Source organism: Hyperolius riggenbachi, chromosome 3, assembly GCF_040937935.1.
Source record: "Hyperolius riggenbachi isolate aHypRig1 chromosome 3, aHypRig1.pri, whole genome shotgun sequence".
Lineage (NCBI taxonomy): Eukaryota > Metazoa > Chordata > Amphibia > Anura > Hyperoliidae > Hyperolius > Hyperolius riggenbachi.
Window position 1 is genome coordinate 439883680 of NC_090648.1, and position 24676 is coordinate 439908355.

General features: G+C 47.7%; 1 protein-coding gene across 1 annotated transcript in view; it reads right to left on the minus strand.

Annotated features, from left to right (window-relative positions):
- Window positions 1-5933, minus strand: part of FCHSD1 (FCH and double SH3 domains 1) — a 198153-nt gene extending 192220 nt beyond the window's left edge. Inside the window, exon 1 of the mRNA XM_068277714.1 lies at window positions 5832-5933. Coding sequence (XP_068133815.1) covers window positions 5832-5852 — 21 coding nt within the window. The 5' untranslated portion in view covers window positions 5853-5933. The remainder of the gene's footprint in view (window positions 1-5831) is intronic.
- Window positions 5934-24676: the final 18743 nt, after the last annotated feature.

Genomic DNA, 24676 nt, shown 5'->3' on the forward strand with positions numbered 1-24676 from the left:
CTATTAATTCAGACCACACTGGCCGTTTTTTGTCTTCACCACTTTTCCTTTGTATTTGCGTTTGAAAATAAGCAACACATCGGTTCAGAGGATGAGAGTAAAATGTAAAGTCACAGAAAACCTGAGATGTAACAAAAAAATATTCATACCTGTGGCTTCCTCCAGCCCCCATTGGCCTGATCGCTCCCTCGGTCCCATCCTCCGCCTCCTCAATCTTCCGTAAATGCTTCTGGTATCATCGCCAGTCGTGGCTTACTGCGCTTGCGTGGCCTGGCCGCGCGTACCCACCCCACTCCCATCGCCGGGAGCTCTCTGTGCCTGAGCAGTACTACTGCGCAAGGGCAGAACTCTTCTGGCCGAGGGAGCGAGACGGAGGAGCGTTCGCAGCCGCACTGCGTATGCCCCAACTGGCTGAAGACTGACCCCTGATGGAAGATCGAGGAGGCAGAGGACGACACCAAAGGAGCTATCAGGCCTCAGGGGGCTGGGGGGAAAGCCCCAGGAATTTTTTTTTTTTTTTATTTGTTACATCTCCAGTACACTTTAAGCATGCCACAGGGATTTAGCTTTAAAAAAAGGGAAGCTGCATATTTACTTTACTGATCAGCTGCTCTAATAAAACTCGAAGAAATCATGGAAGTGACGTGATTTCACAGCGATTCCCAGAGCGATCGCGATTCAGCTACTGATGCAATCGCTTCGGGAGCATTCCTAAAATTCTGCAAGCAGTGTTTTGTGGTCGGTCTGCTAGTGCAGGGGTCCCCAACCTTTTCCGGCTCGGGGACCGCTTTCTGACCAAATTTTTCTCTGGGGACCGGGGGTGGGGGGTGGGGGTTGAGGGGGAGGGGTTGTCGGCGATGCGCGACCTAGTGGACAGTGTCATATGCAGTGGGTTGGGGGGGGGGGGGAGGTTGTTGCCCCAGTATAGGGAGATAGAGAGTTTAGTTGCCCCAGTATGGCTAGTATAGTTGCCCCAGTATAGCCAGTATAGTGCCCCAGTATAGCCAGTATAGTGCCCCAGTATAGCCAGTATAGTGCCCCAGTATAGCCAGTATAGTGCCCCAGTATAGCCAGTATAGTGCCCCAGTATAGCCAGTATAGTGCCCCAGTATAGCTAGTATAGTGCCCCAGTATAGCTAGTATAGTGCCCCAGTATAGCTACTATAGTGCCCCAGTATAGTGCCCCAGTATAGCTAGTATAGTGCCCCAGTATAGCTAGTATAGTGCCCCAGTATAGCCAGTATCGTGCTCCAGTATAGCCAGTATAGTGCCCCATGTAGCCAGTATAGTGCCCCAGTATAGCTAGTATAGTGCCCCAGTATAGTTAGTATAGTGCCCAGTACAGCCAGTATGGTGCCCCAGTATAGCTAGTATAGTGCCCAGTACAGCCAGTATAGCTAGTATAGTGCCCAGTACAGCGAGTATGGTGCCCAGTATAGTGCACCAGTACAGCCAGTATAGTGCACAGTACAGCCAGTATAGTGCCCCAGTATAGCTAGTACAGTGCCCAGTACAGCCAGTATAGTGCCCCAGTATAGCTAGTACAGTGCCCAGTACAGCCAGTATAGTGCCCCAGTATAGCTAGTACAGTGCCCAGTACAGCCAGTATAGTGCCCAGTGCAGCCAGTATAGTGCCCCAGTATAGCTATTACAGTGCCCAGTACAGCCAGTATAGTGCCCCAGTATAGCTAGTACAGTGCCCAGTACAGTCAGTATAGTGCCCCAGTATAGCTAGTATAGTGCCCAGTACAGCCAGTATAGTGCCCCAGTATAGCTAGTATAGTGCCCAGTGCAGCCAGTATAGTGCCCCAGTATAGCTAGTATTTTGCCCCAGTATAGCGCCCCAGTATGGCTAGTATAGTTCCCCAGTATGGCGCCCCAGTATAGCTAGGTGAGTGCCCAGTGTAGCGCCCTAGTATGGGTGGGTGTGTAGGTAGTGCCCCTCTCCCCAAACGGCCGCGCGCCTGTTACCTTATGAGCGGCGGCCGCTTCCTTTCTTATAGTCCCCCAGGCGCCGCTCTCCTCTTATCGGCAGCATCTTACAGCAGCGCGTATTGCGACTGCTGTAAGGAGGGAAGGAAGCGCGTCAGCGGTTCCCATGGTAACGTCGATGCATATCGCCGCTACAGGAAGCCGCTGATGCACTTCCTTCCCTTCCTTACAGCAGTCGCAATACGCGCTGCTGTAAGATGCTGCCGATAAGAGGAGAGCGGCGCCTGGGGGACTATAAGGAAGGAAGCGGCCGCCGCTCATAAGGTAACAGGAGTGAGGGCCGCGGGGGGAGGGGCGAGAGGCCAGACGCGCCGCGGCCCGGTAGGAGACTGCCAACGGACCGGCAGTGGGTCGCGGCCCGGTGGTTGGGGACCCCTGTGCTAGTGGGACCACCCCCATAGGGATCCACTGGTTTAGCACTTTGCAGATCCCCAGTGATCAGCAAGCACAGCAAAAGCGCTCCTAGTGGGTCCTAGGCCGTAGTGTGTAGACAGCATTACACATGAATTCCTCGATAATTGTCAAAGGTTTTCCAACAAGCTTAATAACTCTTTTGATAAATACACTTTTGTAAATTAATTTAAATTTCTCTGATTAGTAAAGATGATCAATGAGATGCAAATTCTTTCGAAATTATGCAAATATATACAGTTTGAAAATCCCCAGGTTTAAATTGATTGGTCAATTTTCAAGCTGCATATATTTGCATAACAAATGCATAAATTTACATCAACCCGGAAGAAGTTGCATATCTTTGATCATCCCTACTGATTAGGCATGCTGGGTACAGATACCTGGCCAATTTAAAGCATCTGAATGACCAACAAAATTCGATAAACTGTATGGTTAGCCTTAATTAGCGGTATGGACGAGCTCAGCTCGTCCATTACCGCCAGAGGGTGCCGCTCAGGCCCTGCTGGGCCGATTTTAATGAAATAAAGTGCAGCACACGCAGCCGGCACTTTGCCAGCCGCGTGTGCTGCCTGATCGCCGCCGCTCTGCGGCGATCCGCCGCAAGCAGCGGCGAAAGAGGGTCCCCCCAGCCGCCTGAGCCCTGCGCAGCCGGAACAAATAGTTCCGGCCAGCGCTAAGGGCTGGATCGGAGGCGGCTGACGTCCATGACGTCACTCCGCTCATCACCATGGCGACGAAGTAAGCAAAACACGGAAGGCCGCTCATTGCGGCCTTCCATGTTACTTTTGGCCGCCGGAGGCGATCAGAAGAACGCCTCCGGAGCGCCCTCTAGTGGGCTTTCATGCAGCCAACTTTCAGTTGGCTGCATGAAATAGTTTTTTTTTATTTTAAACAAAACCCTCCCGCAGCCACCCTGGCGATCTTAATAGAACGCCAGGGTGGTTAAGGTAACCATACATCAGGCGACTTGGCAGCCGATCAACCATCCAATTCGATTATTATAGTCGAATTGGATGAAAATCGGTGCCGTCAAGTGCCCGCCCAGATTGGCGATGTGACCAAGTTCGGACCAAAATTGGTCGCATGTATCGGGCAACCATGCTGCAAGATGAAGGGCCGACTTGATCAGGTGCACAGTGGTAATAGCGAGCGATTTTGGGGCAAGTGAGGAACGCGAAGAAAAACCCAGTGTATAAATGTGCATATATGTGTGTATTTAACTTATAAATGACCTGTTCTGTGTCGCGGTGCATGTTCATCTTCCAAATCTGCCACTCTTCCAATAGCGGTATGCACGACAGCGCATGCTCTGCCCCCCATAAATCACAGCCGCGCTGTCGACACGCAGCGTGTCACCAGCCGACTGTTTACAATTGCTTATCAATCTCCGCCGCTCCCCCGCCTCCTCCATAGCTCCGGTTCCCGCCAGTGTCCCTTCCCTCCAATCAGACAGGAAGGGACGTGGGCGGGGACCGGAGCTATGGAGGAGGCGGAGGGAGCGGCGGAGATTGATAGGCAATTGTAAACAGTCGGCTGGTGACACGCTGCGTGTCGACAGCGCGGCTGTGATTTATGGGGGGCAGAGCGCAGGGGGGCCCTGGAGGGACGATATATAGCAACAGAAGTTGGTGATTATATGCACAGCCAGCCTCTGTCTGCTATTAAGATTCTTAGAACCCACCTCAGGTTCTTAACACTTCCCTAAAACATAACCCATAGTTCACTACACATAATTTTGCCTTTTTAATACTTAATATTTTTAGAAATTGGGCTTTTCGGTCTCTTACAGCTCCCTATTCTCTCCTAGTGGTCCTGGGTGACCATGAGCTGTGTGGGTATTGTTTGCTTTACAGTACTCAGATAATGGTGTGACAAAAGGCGCCGACTAATCAATCGACCATCTGATTGTTGCGATCGATCGGAAATGATCGTTCATGCCCACCAACGGAGGGGAAAATGACAAGCAATCTAATCAAACCAAAAGAATACCGTAATTCCAAAATTCTGATAGACGGAATGATCGATAGAACGATCGTCATTGTCGATCAACACCATAACTGGCACACGATCTGATCAATTGTATGGTCAGTCGTTCTGGAGATTGTACGGTTAACAGGCAGCTTAGAAGGTGCCCACTAACAGAACAATATGAGGCCTCCTGCACACTACATTATATTCCAATTTTTAATCCATTTTCACATTGATTCCGATGTCCGATTTTTAATCGGTACAGCATGCTGCGTTTTTTCTGCATTTTTCTTTTGATAGCATCCAGGGAAAATCGGAATCGCAAATAGGATTTGCAGTGTGCAGAGAGCCTGAAGCGAAAAATCGGCTGAACGATCAGATACATGCGATTGGAAATAAAATGTGCTAATACTTTGATTATTTCACCTTAAAGAGGAACTGTAACGGTAAAACGTCCCCTGGGGGGTACTCACCTCGGGTGGGGGAAGCCTCAGGATCCTAATGAGGCTTCCCACGCCGTCCTGTGTCCCTCGGGGGTCTCGCTGTAGCCCTCCGTACAGCCGTGACGCAATATTTACCTTCCTGGCTCCTGCGCAGGCGCTCTGATGGCTGTCGGCTCCAAAGTAGGCGGAAATACCCGATCGCCGTCGGGTCCGCTCTACTGCGCAGGCGCAAGTCTCCGGCGCCTGCGCAGTAGAGCGGACCCGACGGAGATCGGGTATTTCCGTGCCGAATGCAGCCACAGCGCCCCCGCTGGAGCCAGCAAAGGTAAATATTGAACTGACAGTCGGGTCTGTCGCCGGCTGTTCAGAGGGCTGTAGCGAGACCCCCGTGGGACGCAGGATGGCGTGGGAAGCCTCATTAGGATCCGGAGGCTTCCCCCACCCGAGGTGAGTACCCCCCAGGGGATCTTTTTCAAGTTACAGAGTCTCTTTAAATTATCCAACTTGTCCTTCCTATCCATCACAAACCTGTTATCCAATCGACTATATTGTCTATCACCATTATGCTGGGTACACACTATGAGATTTTGTGGTCGATTCACTGTCACAGCGATTATTTCCAACATGTGCGATTTGCTTTCCGATCGATTTCCGTTAACTTTAATAGGAAATAGATCGGAAAATGCTTGGAAAACGATCGAAAAGCAAATCGGACATGTTGGAAATAATCGATCTGACAGTAAATCTTATAAAATCTTAGTTTGTACCCAGCATTAGAATCAATCAAAGTCAATTTGACACATCAACAAACTTTTCTGCCAATCTGATCTTATTGTAATGTTAGGGGGAACCTTAGTCACATAATGATCAGACATCACAGGGCACCAGGATCCATATGGAAGTGTCACATCACCAGTGACAGGTCCGGTGACAGCAGCACACATAGATCAGGTCCCTCTCCTCTCTGACATACAGCCCAGCCCCCCTTCCTGCGCCCCCCGCAGTCAGACTCACTTTCCTCGGAGGAGGCTGCATCCCGGCTCCCGTATCTCCAGCACTGGCAGGATAAGGTGCCAGCAGCCCGGAACTCGCTTCACCTCAGCCAGCTCTCCGCCCCCTCCCCTACTCTGCGCACCGCCCCTCGGCGTGCCACAATCCCCGCCCCATAATACACAGCGCCACGCCCACCCATCCACCTAGCCCTGCACAAAGCAGCAGAGCCACGCCTGCCGCCGGTCACCTCCGCCTACATGTTTGTTGCAACACGCTTCAGTGTTAGCCCCGCCCCTGACTCAGCCTCCTCACAGTGTGTTGGGCTCATTCTCATATACGCAGCGCCATCTAGTGACCGTGCTTTGTGTAACGCAATAGACAGACATGTACTGTACATATGGAATAGATGGAAACAGCGCAGTGTCACCTCTGAAAGAAGGATGCATCCACTTTCTCTAATTTCTATCCGATCTCTTTGTAAAGAAGTGGAACTCTAAGCCACAACTTCCCTGTTCCGCATCGTTTCTTATCTAATTACCACTTTTACGAAAACCAGGTTACAAAAAAGCAGTCACAGGCTGGTTTCACAGTGGGACGTTACAGGCGCACGTTAGAGCAGCCTGTAACGCACAGCAATGAAAAATCAGTGGGCTGTTCACAGTGCCCACTTTGCGTTACGTTGTAACGCAGCACGTCTACATAACGTACTGCATGCAGTACTTTACACGCGGCTAAGCCGCGTTAGACGGTTTGCACATGCTCAGTAGGGGTGGGTTTTTTCATTTTATGGGCGGAGAGGAGGCGGGGAGAGGCCGCTACCTAGCCAGGCACATGGCTACTTATTATTCACTGCGCTTGCAGTGTTTACATCCTGGAGCGGCCGCGTATTGGCTGGCGGGACCACGTGATGCGGAGAGCTCCGCTCACATGGTCTCCGCAGTGCCTCCGACAGAGCAGGCGCACCAAGAGCTGCTTGTAACGCGGCTCTTGGTAACGTCCTGCTCCAACACCACCAGGCGTTGCGTTAGGGGCACGGATTTGCGACCATAACGTCCCCTAAAACGCAACGTCCCACTGTGAAACCAGCCTTACAGTGGCAATTGATATGTTGCAAAATTGAAAATACCCTGAGGCCTGGCTGGGACCCACTACAGGCACTTTAAGGGAAATCGCAAAGTGCCCGTAATTTGCTGAATTGCAAAATTACCACGATTCCTAGAATAATTACGATTTAGATACTACAGCCACTGATGTGATCCAGGATTGCTCCAGGATTGCAAGGGCAACCAAAATGCTGCAAGCAGTGATTTGCTAACCACCCCTATAAGGTTCCACTGTTGCAGCACTTTGCAGATCGCTGGTGATCGGCAGGCGTTGCAGAGGCGCTTGGAGTGGGTCCCGGGCCTTGAGAGGAACTTCAACCCAGGATTGAGCTTTATCCCAATCAGTAGCCGATACCCCCTTTCCCACTAGAAATATTTACCTTTTCTGCAATAGATCATCAGGGGGTCTGTGTGGCTGATATTGTGGTGAAACCCCTCCCACAGTGTGATGTCATGACCTTGGTCCTGACAGTTTGCTGTCTGTGAACCTCGTTACACTATGGGAAATAATGGCTTTTTCCAACTGCCAAGCAATCAGTATCTCCCTCTGTGCATCAGTGGCATAGCTAGAGACTATGGTGCCCCATAGCAAAATTTTTATGGGGCCCTCAGACAGTTGCTGCTGCTCATCATCTAGTGAACCAGGACACTAACCACATGGGCTTCGTAACAATCACAGGGAGTCTAACTTATCTTTGTTTTTTGTTTTTGTTTTTGTTTTCCTTCTTCTCTCCTCTCTCTTTTTTTCCCAAGGACGATCTGGGAAGCATCTGGTTCAATTATCGCTATAGAGCATTTTGAGTGCTATAGACAGCAGCAGATTACCCGCCAGGTCTTTTTCCTTGGTTATTCTTCTGCATGTGTCTTCTATCTATGCCTATCCTTGTATTATCTACTGTACACTTAATGTACCATACTTTATCTACTGCTTTTGTATGTACTGCATATTCAATGTACTTATATCTATCTTCTGCTCAATGTACCATACTGCCTGCTATTGTACCACCTCACGGTATTGTATGGTTACTGTACCACCACCGACCCTGCAGTGCCAAAACCAATTCCGGGTACAAACCTGTTGTACTTGGCGAAGTAAATTGATTCTGATTCTGATTCTTATTCTTGAGCAATGCAACCTGCTCCTACTCTATGGATATGAGTTGACTGGGCAATTTACATTTCTATGCAATATACACTGTGTTTAGTCCATAGGCACTGAGACAAAGTCAGAGGGTGGAGGAACAAAGTGAACACATCAAGTACCACTTGGGCCCCCTCCTCTCCAGGGCCCCATAGCAACTGCTATGGCTATTGCTACAGTGTTCTCCCCTCCTATCCCACCCACTCTGTGCCGTTCTGTCATGTGCCACTCCCCGCTGCATAGCAACAGAAAACATTGCTAGCCCTGAGGCTAGCAACGCATCTGTTCAGCCTTGGTCCTGCACTGTCCCTCTACATTCTCTGCTGAGAATCAGACACATGTACAGCGCCTCCTGACCTCCCTTGGCCAGTGTTCAGCCCACAGAAATCATTGTTCTCCCCACTGATCCCACCCACTCTGTGCGGTTCTGTCATGTGCCACTCCCCGCTGCATAGCAACAGAAAAGATTGCTAGCAACGCATCTGTTCAGCCTTGGTCCTGGACTGTCCCCCATCAAAACCCTTCACTTGCCAGGATCTAGCACCTCTGCACTACTTTATACCTGCCCCATCCTCCCCTTGAGCAAGCAGAGCGTGGCAGCAGCGACAGGAGCTGCTAGGAGCTACACTGTATGGCGCGGCTGAATATAGGAGTGAAGAGGACGTGTTGCTACCTCTGCTGAAAGGTAATGTATGACGCTTCCACTCTGCATCTCCTGACTGAAGCGAGCAGGGGCGTAGCAATAGGGGTTGCAGCGGTAGCGACCGCATCGGGGCCCTTGGGCCAGAGGGGCCCCGAAGGGCCCTCCCTCAACTGCAGTATTAGCTTTCTATTGGTCCTGTGCTCATAATAACCATTTCTATAGATATATTAAATAGTGGTAATCAATAACACACTGTTCCCCATCCTTTTCTTGCACCTCAGACACTGTGGTTGCCATTGGCAGGTTTTGGTGTGCCGTATCCATTGTTATGTATAGAGTGCTTGGGGGGGCCCCATGTAAAACTTGCATCGGGGCCCACAGCTCCTTAGCTACGCCACTGGAAGCGAGCCTCCTTTCGCCCCTACAACAGTAGGAGTCACGTGGGTTTATTCAATCTTATCACATCTACACAATATAAATACACCTGAACAATTTATCATAGTTATACCCGGTATGTGACTCCTCCTATTACTGGAAGGAGGTACCCCAGAAATTATGGGGTAAAACACATAATTAAAAAGAATTAAACTTACCTCAAACACAAGTTAGACCAAGTACCTGAACTTTTATATTACCGTACTTGGTCTGTCTTGTGTTTGAGTTAAGTTTTCTTACCTTTTAAAATCTTTTCAACCATTTTATATATTTTTGAGGGCGCTTCTCCCATTAATTAGTTCCTCAACCTCTACAGAGGTTGTTTTTGTTGGATGTTTTGTTTTACAGTTTCCCTATATACCAGTAAATGTTCTTTGGAGAGCTAATGCATCCATCCAGGAGCAGGAGTACCAGTCAATCGGCTGATTACCACTAAAGAGCTTTACTTTGGTTGCTGGTGGCAACCTGGGTTTGTGAGTACCCCGTCTTGTATAATATTTCCCATCATCAGACATACTACACTATACGGGCATCCTGGTCCTTTTTTTTTGTCTTTTTGTTCCCCTCTGGAAGACCTACAGGTCATTCCAGATATCTACACGATTAGACAAAATTGGGTAGTCAAATTGTATTAAAAAATAGCTAATTGCCAGAATGGCCATAGGCCATGGTAATGATACTAGTGGAAATTACCCTTCAATCGATGAATCATTTGTACATAAACACACTTTTATCTGAGGAATAAAAACACAGACATGGGTGAAGTTTAATACATATATTATAGGAAAGAAAGAAATACAAATACATAGTTGAAATACAAAATATATAAATAAATAAAATGTACAAAACTGTACTGTACCCTCCCATAACCCAGTTGATCCAGGGGAAGGCGAAAAACCCTTACAAAGCATGGGCCAATTAGCCTAAAAGGGAAAAAATTCCTTCCCGACTCCAAATATGGCAGTCAGATAAAATCCCTGGATCAACACCATTTCCCAGAGGTGACCCACCACCCTGTACAGGTAGCCAGATGAAGCCATCTGCCTCCCCCCCCCCCCGTATAGGTAGCCAGAGTGCTCCCCCCCCCCCGTTTAGGTAGCCAGAGTGGCCCTCCCCCCACTTAGGTAGCCAGAGAGTGGTGGGGGAGCACATGCAGAGTGTACAGCAGGGATCTGCACACCCCGCATCTCCTACCTGCTTCTAGTCATCTAGGCATCCTGTTTCACTAGTAATAGCACCACCTAGAGGTGATGTCCCATCCGTAGGGAGCCAGAGAGCACCTCCTCTAGGGAGCCAGAGAGACCGCCTGTATAAAGCCAGAGAGTGGTGGGGGAGCACATGCAGAGTGTACAGCGGGGATCTGCACACACCACATCTGTTACCTGCTCCTCATATGCGGTGATGCTCCGTCTGCAGAGAGGGCAAGTTCGGCTCTCCCTCAGCCAACGGTTGATGCAGGCCTGGTGGAACTGGTGGTTGCAGAGAAGTCGTCTATAAAGAGAATAGAAATGTACATTAATATCCAGACTGACAGAGGATATATGTAACAATAAACTCAACAAAAACAATAGAAATGTACAACAGAAATGAGCAGTACATTACTTACCTCACCCTCTCCTCCTCCTGGATATCTGCGAGACAGATGGCACACATCTCTACATCTTCCCGCTTCCTCTGTGGATGGAGAAAATGCTTATTACCACAATAAAGGCTGAATATACATATATTACTTCCTACTAATGTCAGCTACATTTTATCTATTAGTGCTGGAAAGTGTTTGAGATAGAGACTTGACTACCGTATACACTCGCAAGCAAGCTGATCCGCATGTAAGCCGACCCCCCAACTTTTACCTAACAAAACATGAAAAAATGAATGACCCTCATGCAAGCCAAAGCCCTGGGGGGAGCAGAGCAGGAGCAATGAATGGCCACCCAGAATCAGTGAGGGGTGTGCAGTGGGGACTAACCTGCTGAGGAGAGCGGCTCAGAGTGCAGTGGTGATGTGGCAGCGATCGGGCCGAAGGAGAGCAGGCAGCTGAGAGATCGGGTGCGGAGGGCGCAGAGTATAGCTGCAGCCGCTGGATGTCCGCGGCGAGAACAGAGCGGATGGATGGCCACACAGAATAGAAACACAGCAGGAGCGCTCTTCCGTGTTCAAAATCTCGCGCTTTCTGCTGTGTCTGTACCTTGTACACCCATTGGCTCACCGAACCTGCGCAGCTTCAATGTCCTTCCTTTCCCAGCATCTGCTCATAAGTAACAGCGCTCCCTGTGATAACATGCAGTACGTCATCACAGGGGGCGCTGTTACCATGCAACGGACGCTGGGAGAGGAAAGACATTGAAGCTGCTGGGGAATGGCTGAAGAAGGTGAGTTATAACTATTATGTCCACTCCCCCGGCTGCAGCACCCCCCTCCTGCCACACAATCACGCGCCCCGGGCGATTGCACGTATCGCACGCCCATAGAAACGGGGCTAGGGCACTTTGGAAATGATTACATTAGATTACATTTTTTAATAAAAAAAAATGTGTGTCATGTAGTTTAACTTTTCGCCACTAGATGGCACTAGAAACAATCCCTGGTTTGCCAGGAAGTGTTTAGGGGTGGACTGACCATTGGGGCACTCGGGCACGGACCGAGGGCCCGTGGTCAGGGGGGGCCCGCCAAAGCACCCTAAGCAGGAGGGGAGGAGCGCAGTGAAAGGGGTGGAGTGCACAGCGTGGGGAAGGGGCTTCCCTTACCTTGGGGCCCCCCTCCTGGCTCTCCCCTCGGTATTTTTAAATCTCGGCGGCTAACAGCGGGCTGAGACTTACCGCCGTTCTTCCAGCCGCAAGGGGCGCTCTCGCTCTGTTCTGTACGCCACTAGTGGCTGGAAGAACGGCGGTAAGTCCCTGCCCGCTGTTAGCCGCCGAGATTTAAAAATACAGAGGGGAGAGCCAGGAGGGGGGGTCCAAGGCGCCACTAGTCTGGTCTACTAAAGACCAGACTAGTGGCGCACAGAGCAGAGCGAGAGCACCCCTTGCGGCTGGAAGAACGGCGGTAAGTCTCCGCCCGCTGTTAGCCGCTGAGATTTAAAAATACCGGAGGGGAGTGCAAGGGGGGGACCCCCAAGGTGAGGGAAGGGGGGGGGGACACTTCCCCACGCTGTGCACACCGGTCCCTTCACTGCGCTCCTCCCCACATGGGGGACACCTATAGACCTAGCTACATACTGGGGACACCTAGAGATCTTTGCTACATATACTGGGGACACCTATAGACCTGGCTATACTGGGGACACCTATAGACCTTGCTACATATACTGGGAACACCTATGCACCTGGCTACATATGCTGGGAACACCTATAGACTTGGCTGCATGTACTGGGGACACCTATAGACCTAGCTACATACTGGGGACACCTAGAGATCTTTGCTACATATACTGGGGACACCTATAGACCTGGCTATACTGGGGACACCTATAGACCTTGCTACATATACTGGGAACACCTATGCACCTGGCTACATATGCTGGGAACACCTATAGACTTGGCTGCATGTACTGGGGACACCTATAGACCTGGCTATACTGGGGACACCTATACACCTTGCTACATATACTGGGAACACCTATACACCTGGCTACATATGCTGGGAACACCTATACACTTGGCTACATATGCTGGGAACACCTATAGACTTGGCTGCATATACTGGGGACACCTATAGACCTGGCTACATATACTGGGAACACCTATACACCTGACTACATATACTGGGAACACCTATACACCTGGCTACATATGCTGGGAACACCTATAGACTTGGCTGCATATACTGGGGACACCTATAGACCTGGCTGGCTATAATCTAATCTAATCGAAAGAAAATGAAAAATTGTACCAAGGGTGGCCATACATGGTACAATAAAAATGTTCGATTATCCCGTTTATTCATTTTAAATGATCGAATCAAATGAAAGTTGAAAATATTTTTTTTTCGATCAAAAAATTCGAATGATAATCCCATTTTTTCGAGAAAAATTAGATCGGACATGCTGGAAAAATCTTTATATTCGATCTAACGGAATAATTGAACTAAATTATCTAATTGAAAAAAAATGAAAAATTGTACCATGTATGGCCACCCTAAAGGTGCCTATACATGGTACAATTTTTCATTTTTTTCGATTAGATAATTAGTTTGATTATTCCGTTAGATCGAATATAAAGATTTTTCCAGCATGTCCAATCAGATTTTTTTTCGAAAAAACGGGATAATCGTTCGAATTTCTTGATCGAAAAAAAAATATTTTCTACTTTCATTCGATTTGATCATCGAAAAAACTGGAAAATCGAACGTTTTTATTGTATCATGTATGGGCACCATTAGATGTACCCCACAGTCACATTGCCTAGGGTCTGATAGATGTTCTTTGTTCCGGTCTGTACCTTTTACAAGTACTCTTACCAAGGACTAGTTTTAGTCTAAAGGGAATAAATATAGTAGTCTCCATATCCTTCTCACTTCAGTTGTCTTGTAAAATTCCTAAGCGTTGGCAGTTCAGAGGCGAATTTCATGTTACATACTTTCAATCAACAAGATTGTAATATGCAAATTAGAGGAGTCGGTGGAATCCTAAACTGAGGAGTCGGTGGATTTTTGTACCGACTTCACAGCCCTGCTATTTATACAGCGCTGTACAGAGTATATAGTCTAGTCACTAACTGTCCCTCAGAGGAGTTAACAATCTAATCCCTACCACAGTCCTTTGTCTATGCATGTATCGTGTAGTGTATGTATCATAGTCTAGGGCCAATTTAGGGGGATGCCAATTAACTTACCTGTATGTTTTTGGGTTGTGGGAGGAAACCGGAGTGCCTGGAGAAATCCCACACAGACACGGGGAGAACATACAAACTCCTTGCAGATGTTGACCTGGCTGGGATTCGAACCGGGGACCCAACGCTGCAAGACTAGATCGCTAACCACTACGCTACCGTGTGTGACACTCCACAGCCCACTGACTCCCAGAGCTGTGCACACTACTTCTATTGTGAAATTGCAGGCACAGAGTACCACTCCAGTGCATTATTTGTAGGAATGTAATGTGATTTCTGCCCTTTAGAGATTAAAACACGACTGCGTCAACTCCGTAATTTTTGGTGGGACTCTTGCTATGGATTCCCCTCCAGCATGCCACATTCCAGGTGATCGGCCCCTTGAAACAACTTTTCCATCACTTTTGTGGCCAGTCTTTATAGGTTTTAAAATTTGCCTGCTCATTGAAGTCTATGGCGGTTCACCGAGTTTGTATGTTCGCGAACATTTGCGGAACTTTTCATTCACCGTTCGCGAAGTGAACATTTTAATGTTCGTGACATCTCTATTTCCCACTATCCATGGCAGCCTGGATGGGGAATAGTAATTCAGGTCATCGGGACTTGTGCAGGAGCAGGGTGAGACGTTTATTGGCTTTACCCTGTGCCCAAATCTCCAGGTGGCTAAATCATCAATATGTGGGAGGGTGATTTAAAAAAAAAAAAGGAATGCGGCCCGCAGTGTTCAGCCATGGCCGCTTAAATTTTGCCCAGGCCTGGCCTGAACCGAGCCCCTCCACCTAAAGCCTTATCCTAATCCACCCTGTAAGTACCTAAACCAACACCCTTCCCGAATTAATGTCTAACCCTAACCCCAACTCTAACTTCCTAAACTGAGCCCCGGCCCTCAAATAAATGGTAATTGTAGCCGATCCTCTCCAACCATTAATTCCGATTTAGTAGGCAATCGGCTACTACTCCCATACCTCCCAACTTTTTGAGATGAGAAAAAGGGACACTTAAGTCACACTCCATGCCACACCCCTGATCACGCCCTCACCACACCCCTAGTCACGCATACCATAAAAATTTCATAAGAAAAATATGTTGTTTTATAATTCAAACCACACTGGTCCTTTCTATCTTGGTTAATTTTCCTTCATGTTAACATTTTAAAATTAGTATTATATCAATTTAAAGGATGGGAATAAAGTTTAGAGTCAATCAAACACATTTTTACAAAAGAATTATTATATATATATATATATATATATATACTAGCTGATTGCCCGGCGTTGCCCGGGTATGTATTTGGCTGGTGTTAGCTCCGCCTACTTTTTCTAACCCTAACACACAATTACTCACTGACCAAGTTTGTGAGCTTTGCGGTCTTTGGTATCAATAATCTGCTTTGAAATGAAACAAATCTGATTGGCTGTGTGTGGCTCCACCCCCTTTTCTGAATTTGAACCCCAGTCACCCAATAACCAACTGTACCAGGTTTGAGGCCTGTGCCATTAACAGTTCAAGAATGGTAGCAATTAAATATTCCCCTTGAAAAGCAACAGGTGAAGTTTGATTCACTTTTGTAGGCTCCACCCACTTTTCTGAATATTAATCCCAGTCACCCAGTGACCAACTGTGCAAAGTTTAAAAACCCTGCTATTAACAGAATGGCTGCAGTATACATTTTCCCAGTGAAATTTGTATTTGTCTCCACCCACTGATGACCCGGCGTTGCCCGGGTATGTATTTGACTGGTGTTGGCTCCGCCCACTTTCTAACCCTAACACTCAAACACTCAATGACAAAGTTTGTGAGCTTTGGGGTCCTTGGCATCAATAATTTGTATATTCCCATAGAAATTAAACAAATCAGATAGGCTGTTTGTGGCTCCACCCCTCTCCAGCATTTGAACCCCAGTCACCCAATGACCAACTGTAGCAGGTTTGAGGCATCTACTATTAGCAGTGTGAAAATGGCAGCAATTTAAATATTCCACTTGAAAATCAACAAGTGAATTTTGATTGGCTATTATAGGCTCCACCCACTTCCCTGAATATTAATCTCAGTCACTCAGTGACCATCTGGGCAAAGATTAGGAACCCTGAAATAAACAGTGTAAGAAGGGCTGCAGTTTACACTTTCCCAGTGTAATTTGTTTTGGCTCCGCCCACTTTTTGTAACCTGGACACAAAGTCACTACTCAATGCCCAAGTTTGAGAGTTTTGGGGGTCCTTGGCATCAATAATTTGTATTTTCCCATGAAATGAAACAAATCTGATGCACTGTTTGTGGCTCTGTCCCCTTTTCTGAATTTGAACCTCAGTGACCCAATGACCAACTGTACCAGGTTTGAGGCTTGTGCCATTAACAGTGCAAGAATGGCAGCAATTTTTATATTCTCCTCGAAAAGTGACATGTGATTTTTGATTGGCATTTTTAGGCTCCACCCACTTTTATGAATATTAATCCCAGTCACCCAGTAACAATTAACTGTGAAGAAGGGCTGCAGTTTACAATTTACCAGAAAAATCTGTTTTTAACTCCACCCACTTTTTGTAACCTTGACACACAGTCACTACTCAATGACCAAGTTTGTGAGCTTTTGGGTTCCTGGCATCAAAATTGTGCTAATGGAAGCAGTTTATCCAGCAAAGAAATCTGGCTGTTTTTGGCTCCACCCATTTACTAAATTTGAACCCCGAACACTTAACAACTGACTGTAGCAGGTTTGAGGCCTCTGCTATTAACAGTGTGAGAATGGCTGCAGTTTCAATATTCCCCTTGAAAATCAATAGGTGAATTTTGATTGGCTGTTGTAGGCTCCACCTACTTTTCCGAATATTAATCCTAGTCACCCAGTGACCAACTGTGTGAAGTTTGAGAACCCTGTCATTAACAGTGTAAGAAAAACTGCAGTTTACATTTCCCCATGTAAAAAGTTAGTTGTTTTTGGCTCCACCCACTATTTCTAATCTTGACATACAGTCACTTAATGACCAAGTTTATGATGTTAGGCCTCTGCCATTAAGAGAGCATGAATGGCAGCAATGTAAATATTCCCCTTGAAAATCAAAAGGTGAATTTTGATTGGCTGCTGTAGGCTCCACCCACTTTTCTGAATATTATATCCCAGTCACCCAGTGGCCAACTGTGTCACGTTTGAGAACCCTGCCAATAACAGAATGGCTGAAATCAATCTAACAAATCTGATTGGCTGTTTGTGGTTCCACCCCTTTAGTGAATTTGGACCCCAGTCATCCAATGACTGACTGTATCAGGTTTGAGGCCTCTGCCACTAACAGTGTAAGAATGGTAGCAATGTGAATATTCCCCTTGAAAATCAATAGGTACATTTTGATTGGCTGTTGTAGGCTCCACCCAGATTTCTGAATATTCATCCAAGTCACCCAGTGGCCAATTGTGTAAAGTTTGGGAACCCTGCAATGTAAAAAATGAAGTCGTTGGCACCGCCCACTTTTTTTCTAACCTTGACATACAGTCACTCAATTATCAAGTTTATCAGCTTTGGGGTCCTTGGTATCAATACTTTGTATATTCCCATTGAAAAATAAACAAATCTGTCTGTTTGTGGCTCCGCCCCCTTCCTGAATTTGGACCCTAGTAACCCAGTGACCAACTGTACCAGGTTTGAGGCATCTGCTTTTACCAGTATAAGAGAATGGTAGCAGATGAAATATTCCCTTTGAAAATCAAAAGGTGAATTTTTATTGGCTGTTGTAGGCTCCACCCACCTTCCAAAATCTTAATCTGTCAACCAATGACCAACTGTGCAAAGTTTGAGAACCCTGCCATTAACGGTTTAAAAATGGTTGCAGTTTATATTTTCCCAGTAAAAGTTCTTTTGGCTCCGCCCACTTTTTGAAACCTTGACACACAGTCACTCAATGACCAAGTTTGTGAGCTGTCAGGTTCCTGGCATCAAAAATGTGTGAATGGAAGCAGTTTATCCACCAAGGAAATCTGATTGGCTGTATGTGGCCCCGCCCCTTTAGTGAATTTGGACCCCAGTCACCCAATGACCGACTGTAGCAAATTTGAAGCCTCTGCCATTAACAGTGTAAGAATAGCAGCAGTTCAAATATTCCCCTTGAAAATCAATAGGTGAATTTTGATTGGCTGTTATAGGCTCCACCCATTTTCTTGAATATTAATCGCATTCACCCAGTGACCAAGTGTGGCAAGTTTGAGAACCCTGCGATTAACAGTCTAAGAATGGCTGCCGTTTACATTTACCCATTTAAAATGAACGGCTGAAATTTGATTGGCTGTTTTATGCTCCACCCCCTTTTCCTGGATTTGCAACCTCGGTCACCAAGTGACCAACTGTGCCAAGTGTGGGGACTCTGGCTTGATTACTGTGAGAATGGCAGTCTTTTACATTTTTTCCATTGACTTGAATGGGTGGAATCTGATTTGCTGTTTTTAGCTCCGCCCACGTGTGCAGGGGGGCCGCGAGACCCCCAGAACATATCATCCCAGGCAGTAAGGGATCTGTGTACCAAGTTTCGTTCAAATCGGTCAAGCCGTTTTCGCGTGATCGCGGCACATACACACACACACACACACATACACACACACACACACACACACATACATCCGATTTTATATATATAGATATATATATATATATACACACATAGAAAGAGGGACAAAGTCCTGAAAGAGGGACAAATGAGAGGGAAAGAGGGAGAGAGGGACAGGGCTCCTAAAAAGGGACTGTCCCTCCGAAAAAGGGACAGTTGGGAACTATGCTACTCCTACTACTCACATCAGGCTCCCAACTCACCGTCTGGGCACCCGATTCCCTATAATTAACAGACGCATTTGCCAATCCCCGCATTAAAATGACCTGATCCGATTCCTTTGCTTTGTACTGGTTGCCGTCATCTCACCTGTTCCACAGGCACAGAAAGCACATATGTTTTATATATCCCAATTGCGGACCTAGAAGGAATACCCCAACCTGCAGGTCACCACAAACGCTCCAGTTGTATTCTGAATAGTTGATCATTAGCAAAATGATCTCCTTAGATCCATTCCCACAGCATGAGCAAGAGGCACAGAAGGTTTGATGTTATCATTGTGAAGCAATACCATTTTCAAGCTAGCATCTATGAGCAATCTCCACCGCTCTGGCATGCATTTGCAGCCTAACTCCAGTATAACACTATTAACCTCAGTACAAAAGCTAATGTCATTTTCCAACTTGTAATTTGCTGCAAACTTTGAATGACGATCATGACAATATGAAATAGTTGTGCCCTTTTATAGCAACATGGGCGTAACAATCACCCTTGCCATCACAGGGGGGCCTGGAGGCTTTGGGGGTCCCTCCTCCTCCCTCTCCCCAACCGCAAGTGCAGCCAATTAGCAAAAAAACCCTCCCCTTTACAAAAACTGTCCCCGCCACCTCCTCCCGCCATGCCAATTTTTTTTTGCTTCCAAGTGCTGCTTCACAGCAGAACACTCCCTGCTACCATTCATTAGCTTCTGATAACATGACCTGCATGGGATTTGGGGACCAAGGGGGCCCCATACTATCCTTTTTGTAGGGGGGGGGGGGGCATGTTAAGTCTAGTTACACCCCTGTATAGCAAATTCCACTCCTGTAATCTGGAGGCTAAAAGTTCAGAGTTCTCTCTTGGTAAACACTAGTTTCTTACTAGATCATCTAAATCTGATTGTCTTAAGGTGGTGTCCACTAATGATGCAATCTTGATTGCACAATTTTACCAAATCTATGAAGTAGAAGGGTATACAGAGAAAATATACTTTTAATAGATACGTAAAGAAAACCAGAGCTGAATCAAAGAAAAAGTTTTATACATACCTGGGGCTTCCTCCAGCCCCATCCGCTTGGATTGCTCCCACGCTGCCATCCTCCACTGTCTGCAGCTCCGGTATCAGGTCCCTTCACTTCCGTCAGTCGCGGCCAGTCTGATGTAAGAGAAGTGCGCTCTTTGCATATCTCTCCAGCAGCTGCTGGAGAGATACGTAGAGGGCGTGCTTCCCCCGTGTAGACTGGCCCCGACTAGCGGAAGTGACGGGACCCGATACCGGAGCTGCAGACAGCATATGACGGCGGCATGGGAGCAATCTAAGTGGATGGGGCTGGAGGAAGCCCCAGGTAGGTATAAAACTTTTTCTTGATTCAGCTCTGGTACACTTCAAAGTGTTGGGAGCGCGCACGTGGCCAGGCCACGCATGTGCAGTATGCCGCAACTGACAGATCACCTGGATAGAGGAGGATCTAGGCAGCCTGGGATAATGGTGAGAGAATGTATAATTACTTTTTTTTGTCTCAAGTTTCTTTTAAGGTAGTTCCTCATATTATACATAAAAGTTATAAGATTGTACAATCAAAATTGTATAATTAGTGGTTACCCTTAGAAAATGTGGCTTACCCTCTTCAAATTTGGGTTTATAACATTCATAGGGCTTGATTCACTAACCGGCACTAGCGCCGGAGTGAAAAGCCACTTAGTGCCCGAAATGTAGCTTTGCGGGCACTAATTGCTGTGCAAAGCTACATCGTGCACAGCCCAGTGCAGTGCGTGCAGCCAGTAATAGTGCGCGGTGTGACGATAACGTTGCACCCACTGCCCTGTAAATGCATCGGGTGCCCCCGAAACGGTGCATTGGTGCGCTGTTTTGGGGGCACCCGATGCGCCGTTTTCGTCGATGTTCGTGATGTGTGGGCGCAAACCACTTAACTCCGTGGTTTGCGCCCGTTAGGTCTTAAAGCACACTAACCAACTTAGCGCTGGTTAGTGAATCAAGGCCATTGGGTTCATCATCATCTACAGTACATCATCTTCCTGCTCCCCATCTGGCCAGTCACTGTCAGTAACAGCAGATGTAGGAGGGGCTGGTACTGGATTCTCTGCATCATGTGGCCCTGACTCTGAAGTCTCCTAAAATTCAGCTTTTTATTGTAAAATCCTCTTTAACATTATTGCCCTAACTAAAACGCTGCATCCCCGTGGCTGAACACTAACTAAATCCCCCCAAACTCCCCAGGACATACTGGGGGGAGCGCTTCCGTGAGAGGCAGAGCTTTCAGCTGCAGCTCTGCCTCTACACACATCTAACAGCGTGGATCGCTGCCTCCGCTGCCCCTCTCAGTCTTCCTTCATTGAGAGGGGCGGGGAGAGGCGGAGATACGTGTGGATTGACGTGCATGGAGGCAGAGCTGCAGCTGAAAGCTCTGCCACCTGGGACAGCAAAATCCACGACCAAGAAAGTTGTGGATTTTGCGAGGGGAGTTAGGGGGTTTTAGTTAGAGTTTAGTCGCGGGGATTCAGTGTTTTAGTTAGGGCAATAATGTTACAGAGGTTTTTGGAATAAAAAGCTGAATTTTAGGAGACTTCAGTGTCTCTTTAAAACAGATTCACAATCAGGCCAGGCATTTTATTTCTTTCCTCATTCAGCTATTGTGTTAGGTCAACATAATACACAAGACATGACGAATAACATTTATATCGCGCTTTTCTCCTGGCGGACTCAAAGCACCAGAGCTGCAGCCACTAGGACACGCTCCATAGGCAGTAGCAGTGTTAGGGAGACTTGCCTAAGGTCTCCTACTGAATAGGTGCTGGCTTACTGAACAGGCAGAGCCGAGATTCAAACCCTGGTCTCCTGCGTCAGAGGCAGAGCCCTTAACCATTACACCATCCAGGCACTACATAATACAACTCACAGCAGATACAGTATGAGGTGCCCAACTTTTATCCTGATCTGCAGCTTGACAACTGAGGTAATACTTGTAAGCAATGGTCATGGTCTTGGACAGGTTCTTGCATTGATCACACTGTGCACCATTCACACTCCTCTTGGTCGGCGTCTTGCATTGATGTTGGGTCTGATAATTCTTACACACAGCTTAAAAGGGAACTTCAGCCTAAACAAACATACTGTCATTAAGTTACATTAGTTATGTTAATTAGAATAGATAGGTAATATATTTTTTTACCCACCCTGTTTTAAAAGAACAGGCAAATGTTTGTGATTCATGGGGGCTGCCATCTTTGTCATGGGGGCAGCCATCTTTTTGGTTGAATGGAGGTGACAAGGAGCAGGAGACACAGTTCCAACTATCCTGTGTCCTGATAACCCTCCCAGCTGCACACGCTAGGCTTCAAATGTCAAATTCAAAATGTGTAAAAAAAAAATTGCACCAAAACAGCAGAATGAGAGCAACAACATCAGCAATCCCATCATGCTTTGCACAGCATCAGGGAAAAAAAGCCCGGGCAGGTTTTTTTTGTACAGCTAAAAATGAGGCTTGTATAAGAGAAACAAAGTTCTGATGCTGTGAAACTGTTAAAGAAACACCAGGCCTTTTCAGTTCTGCTGAGTCGATTTTTAGTCCGGATGTTCACTTTAAAGTGTACTAGAGATGTAATAAAAATGTTTTATACATACCTGGGGCTTCCTCCAGCCCCCCCCCCCCCTTCACTGATGGATCCCACGCTGTCTTCCTCTTCCTCGCTTGCTCGGTAGAAGCCCCGTTAGCTTGGCAAGTTGGGGCCAGTCAGCCTATTCGCCTGCGTGCGCACACCATCTCGCTCCCACCACTGGGAGCATTCTGCACCTGCATATTAGTACTGTGCAGGCGCTAAGTGCTCACAGCCACAGTGGCGCAGAGCACTCCTGGTCACGATGGGCAAACACTGACCAAACACCCATGAATTGCAGTTGGAATTGCTGCACAAAGTGCTTACGCAATTTCAAAGTGCAACAGTGATCCCTAGTGGGTTCCAGGCCTCAGGAAGAGTTTCCCAAGATAGAGCTATATGTATCACAATATTAGCAGTCACCCATTGTGAGCCATGCAGAAATAACATTTGACAGTTTACAAGGGAAGACAAGGATGACAATTAGTGTTGTCCGGATCATGAACGAATCGAATCTTTGATCCGAATCTCTTTTGTGAGTCTAATCATCCGAATCATCAAAATGAGTGATTCGGATCGCAAAGGGGGCGGGGCCAGGAGCGGCACGCCCCCCTCTCAGCGGGCAGCGGGGTCCTGGAAGCAGAGCAGATAAGGATCGCTCTGTTGGAGGGGAGCCAGCCTTGCAGGGACAGGTAGATGAGAGAGAGGGGACATTGGTGCCACTGCCAGATATGTGTAGAGCACACATACTAGCTGTAATGTGCTGCTCATTATAGGCAGTCTGTTCCGTAGTGCTGCTTAGGGAACACATGGGAAACTTTTGGCTCAGCTCAGTAACTTTACAGACAGCGCGTGCTGGGCTAGGACAGGGCAAGCACTGTGAATCCTCCTGCACTGCTCTAAACAGCTGCACTTCACTTCTGGGAATGCTTTGGGGAATGCTTTCTTTCACTGTGCGACGTTTGCATTCAAAGTATACAGATGCACATATAGGTGAAATATATTAGAGTGACCAGACGTCCCGGATTGCCCGGGACGCGTCCCGGATTCGGGGTCCGCTGTCCCAGGCAGCATGAGGTCCCGGGAAACGTCCCGCTTTCAGCAGCGGGACGTCCCGGCCTCGGGACTCTGGCCACTCTCTCCGCATGAACTGGCAGCGGCGTCTATAGACGCCGTGCCAGTTCATTGCCTGCAGCCCCGCTCCAGCCTCCTCTTCCGGTGTCTGTTCCTGACACCGGCAGGCGAGCAGGGCTACAGCAAGATGTTAGCCGAAGCCCTGTACCGGAGACTATGTGTCTCCAGTACAGGGCTTCGGGCGCCATCTTGCCGTAGCCCTGTCAGCACGGGAGACTTCAGGAGGAAGGTGGTCCCGGGAGCAGCGCGCCAGAGGCCGGACACTTCTGCCAGGTGAGTAAATGCTTTCTTTTCCAGGTGAACTTTGCCCGCATTGCGTTTCTTGCCTGGTGAAATGTTTGCCCGCAGTGCGTTTCTTGCCTGGTGAAATGTTTGCCCGCAGTGCGTTTCTTGCCTGGTGAAATGTTTGCCCGCAGTGCGTTTCTTGCCTGGTGAAATGTTTGCCCGCAGTGCGTTTCTTGCCTGGTGAAATGTTTGCCCGCAGTGCGTTTCTTGCCTGGTGAAATGTTTGCCCGCAGTGGTTTCTTGCCTGGTGAAATGTTTGCCCGCAGTGCGTTTCTTGCCTGGTGAAATGTTTGCCCGCATTGCGTTTCCTTTCTGGTGAAATGTTTGCCCGCATTGCGTTTCCTTTCTGGTGAAATGTTTGCCCGCAGTGCGTTTCTTGCCTGGTGAAATGTTTGCCCGCAGTGCGTTTCTTGCCTGGTGAAATGTTTGCCCGCAGTGCGTTTCTTGCCTGGTGAAATATTTGCCCGCATTGCGTTTCCTTTCTGGTGAAATGTTTGCCCGCATTGCGTTTCCTTTCTGGTGAAATGTTTGCCCGCAGTGCGTTTCTTGCCTGGTGAAATGTTTGCCCGCAGTGCGTTTCTTGCCTGGTGAAATATTTGCCCGCATTGCGTTTCCTTTCTGGTGAAATGTTTGCCCGCATTGCGTTTCCTTTCTGGTGAAATGTTTGCCCGCAGTGCGTTTCTTGCCTGGTGAAATGTTTGCCCGCATTGCGTTTCTTGCCTGGTGAAATGTTTGCCCGCATTGCGTTTCTTGCCTGGTGAAATGTTTGCCCGCATTGCGTTTCTTTTCTGGTGAAATGTTTGCCCGCATTGCGTTTATTTTGTACTGACATGTTGCCCGCATTGCGTTTATTTTGTACTGACATGTTTGCCCGCATTGCATTTATTTTATACT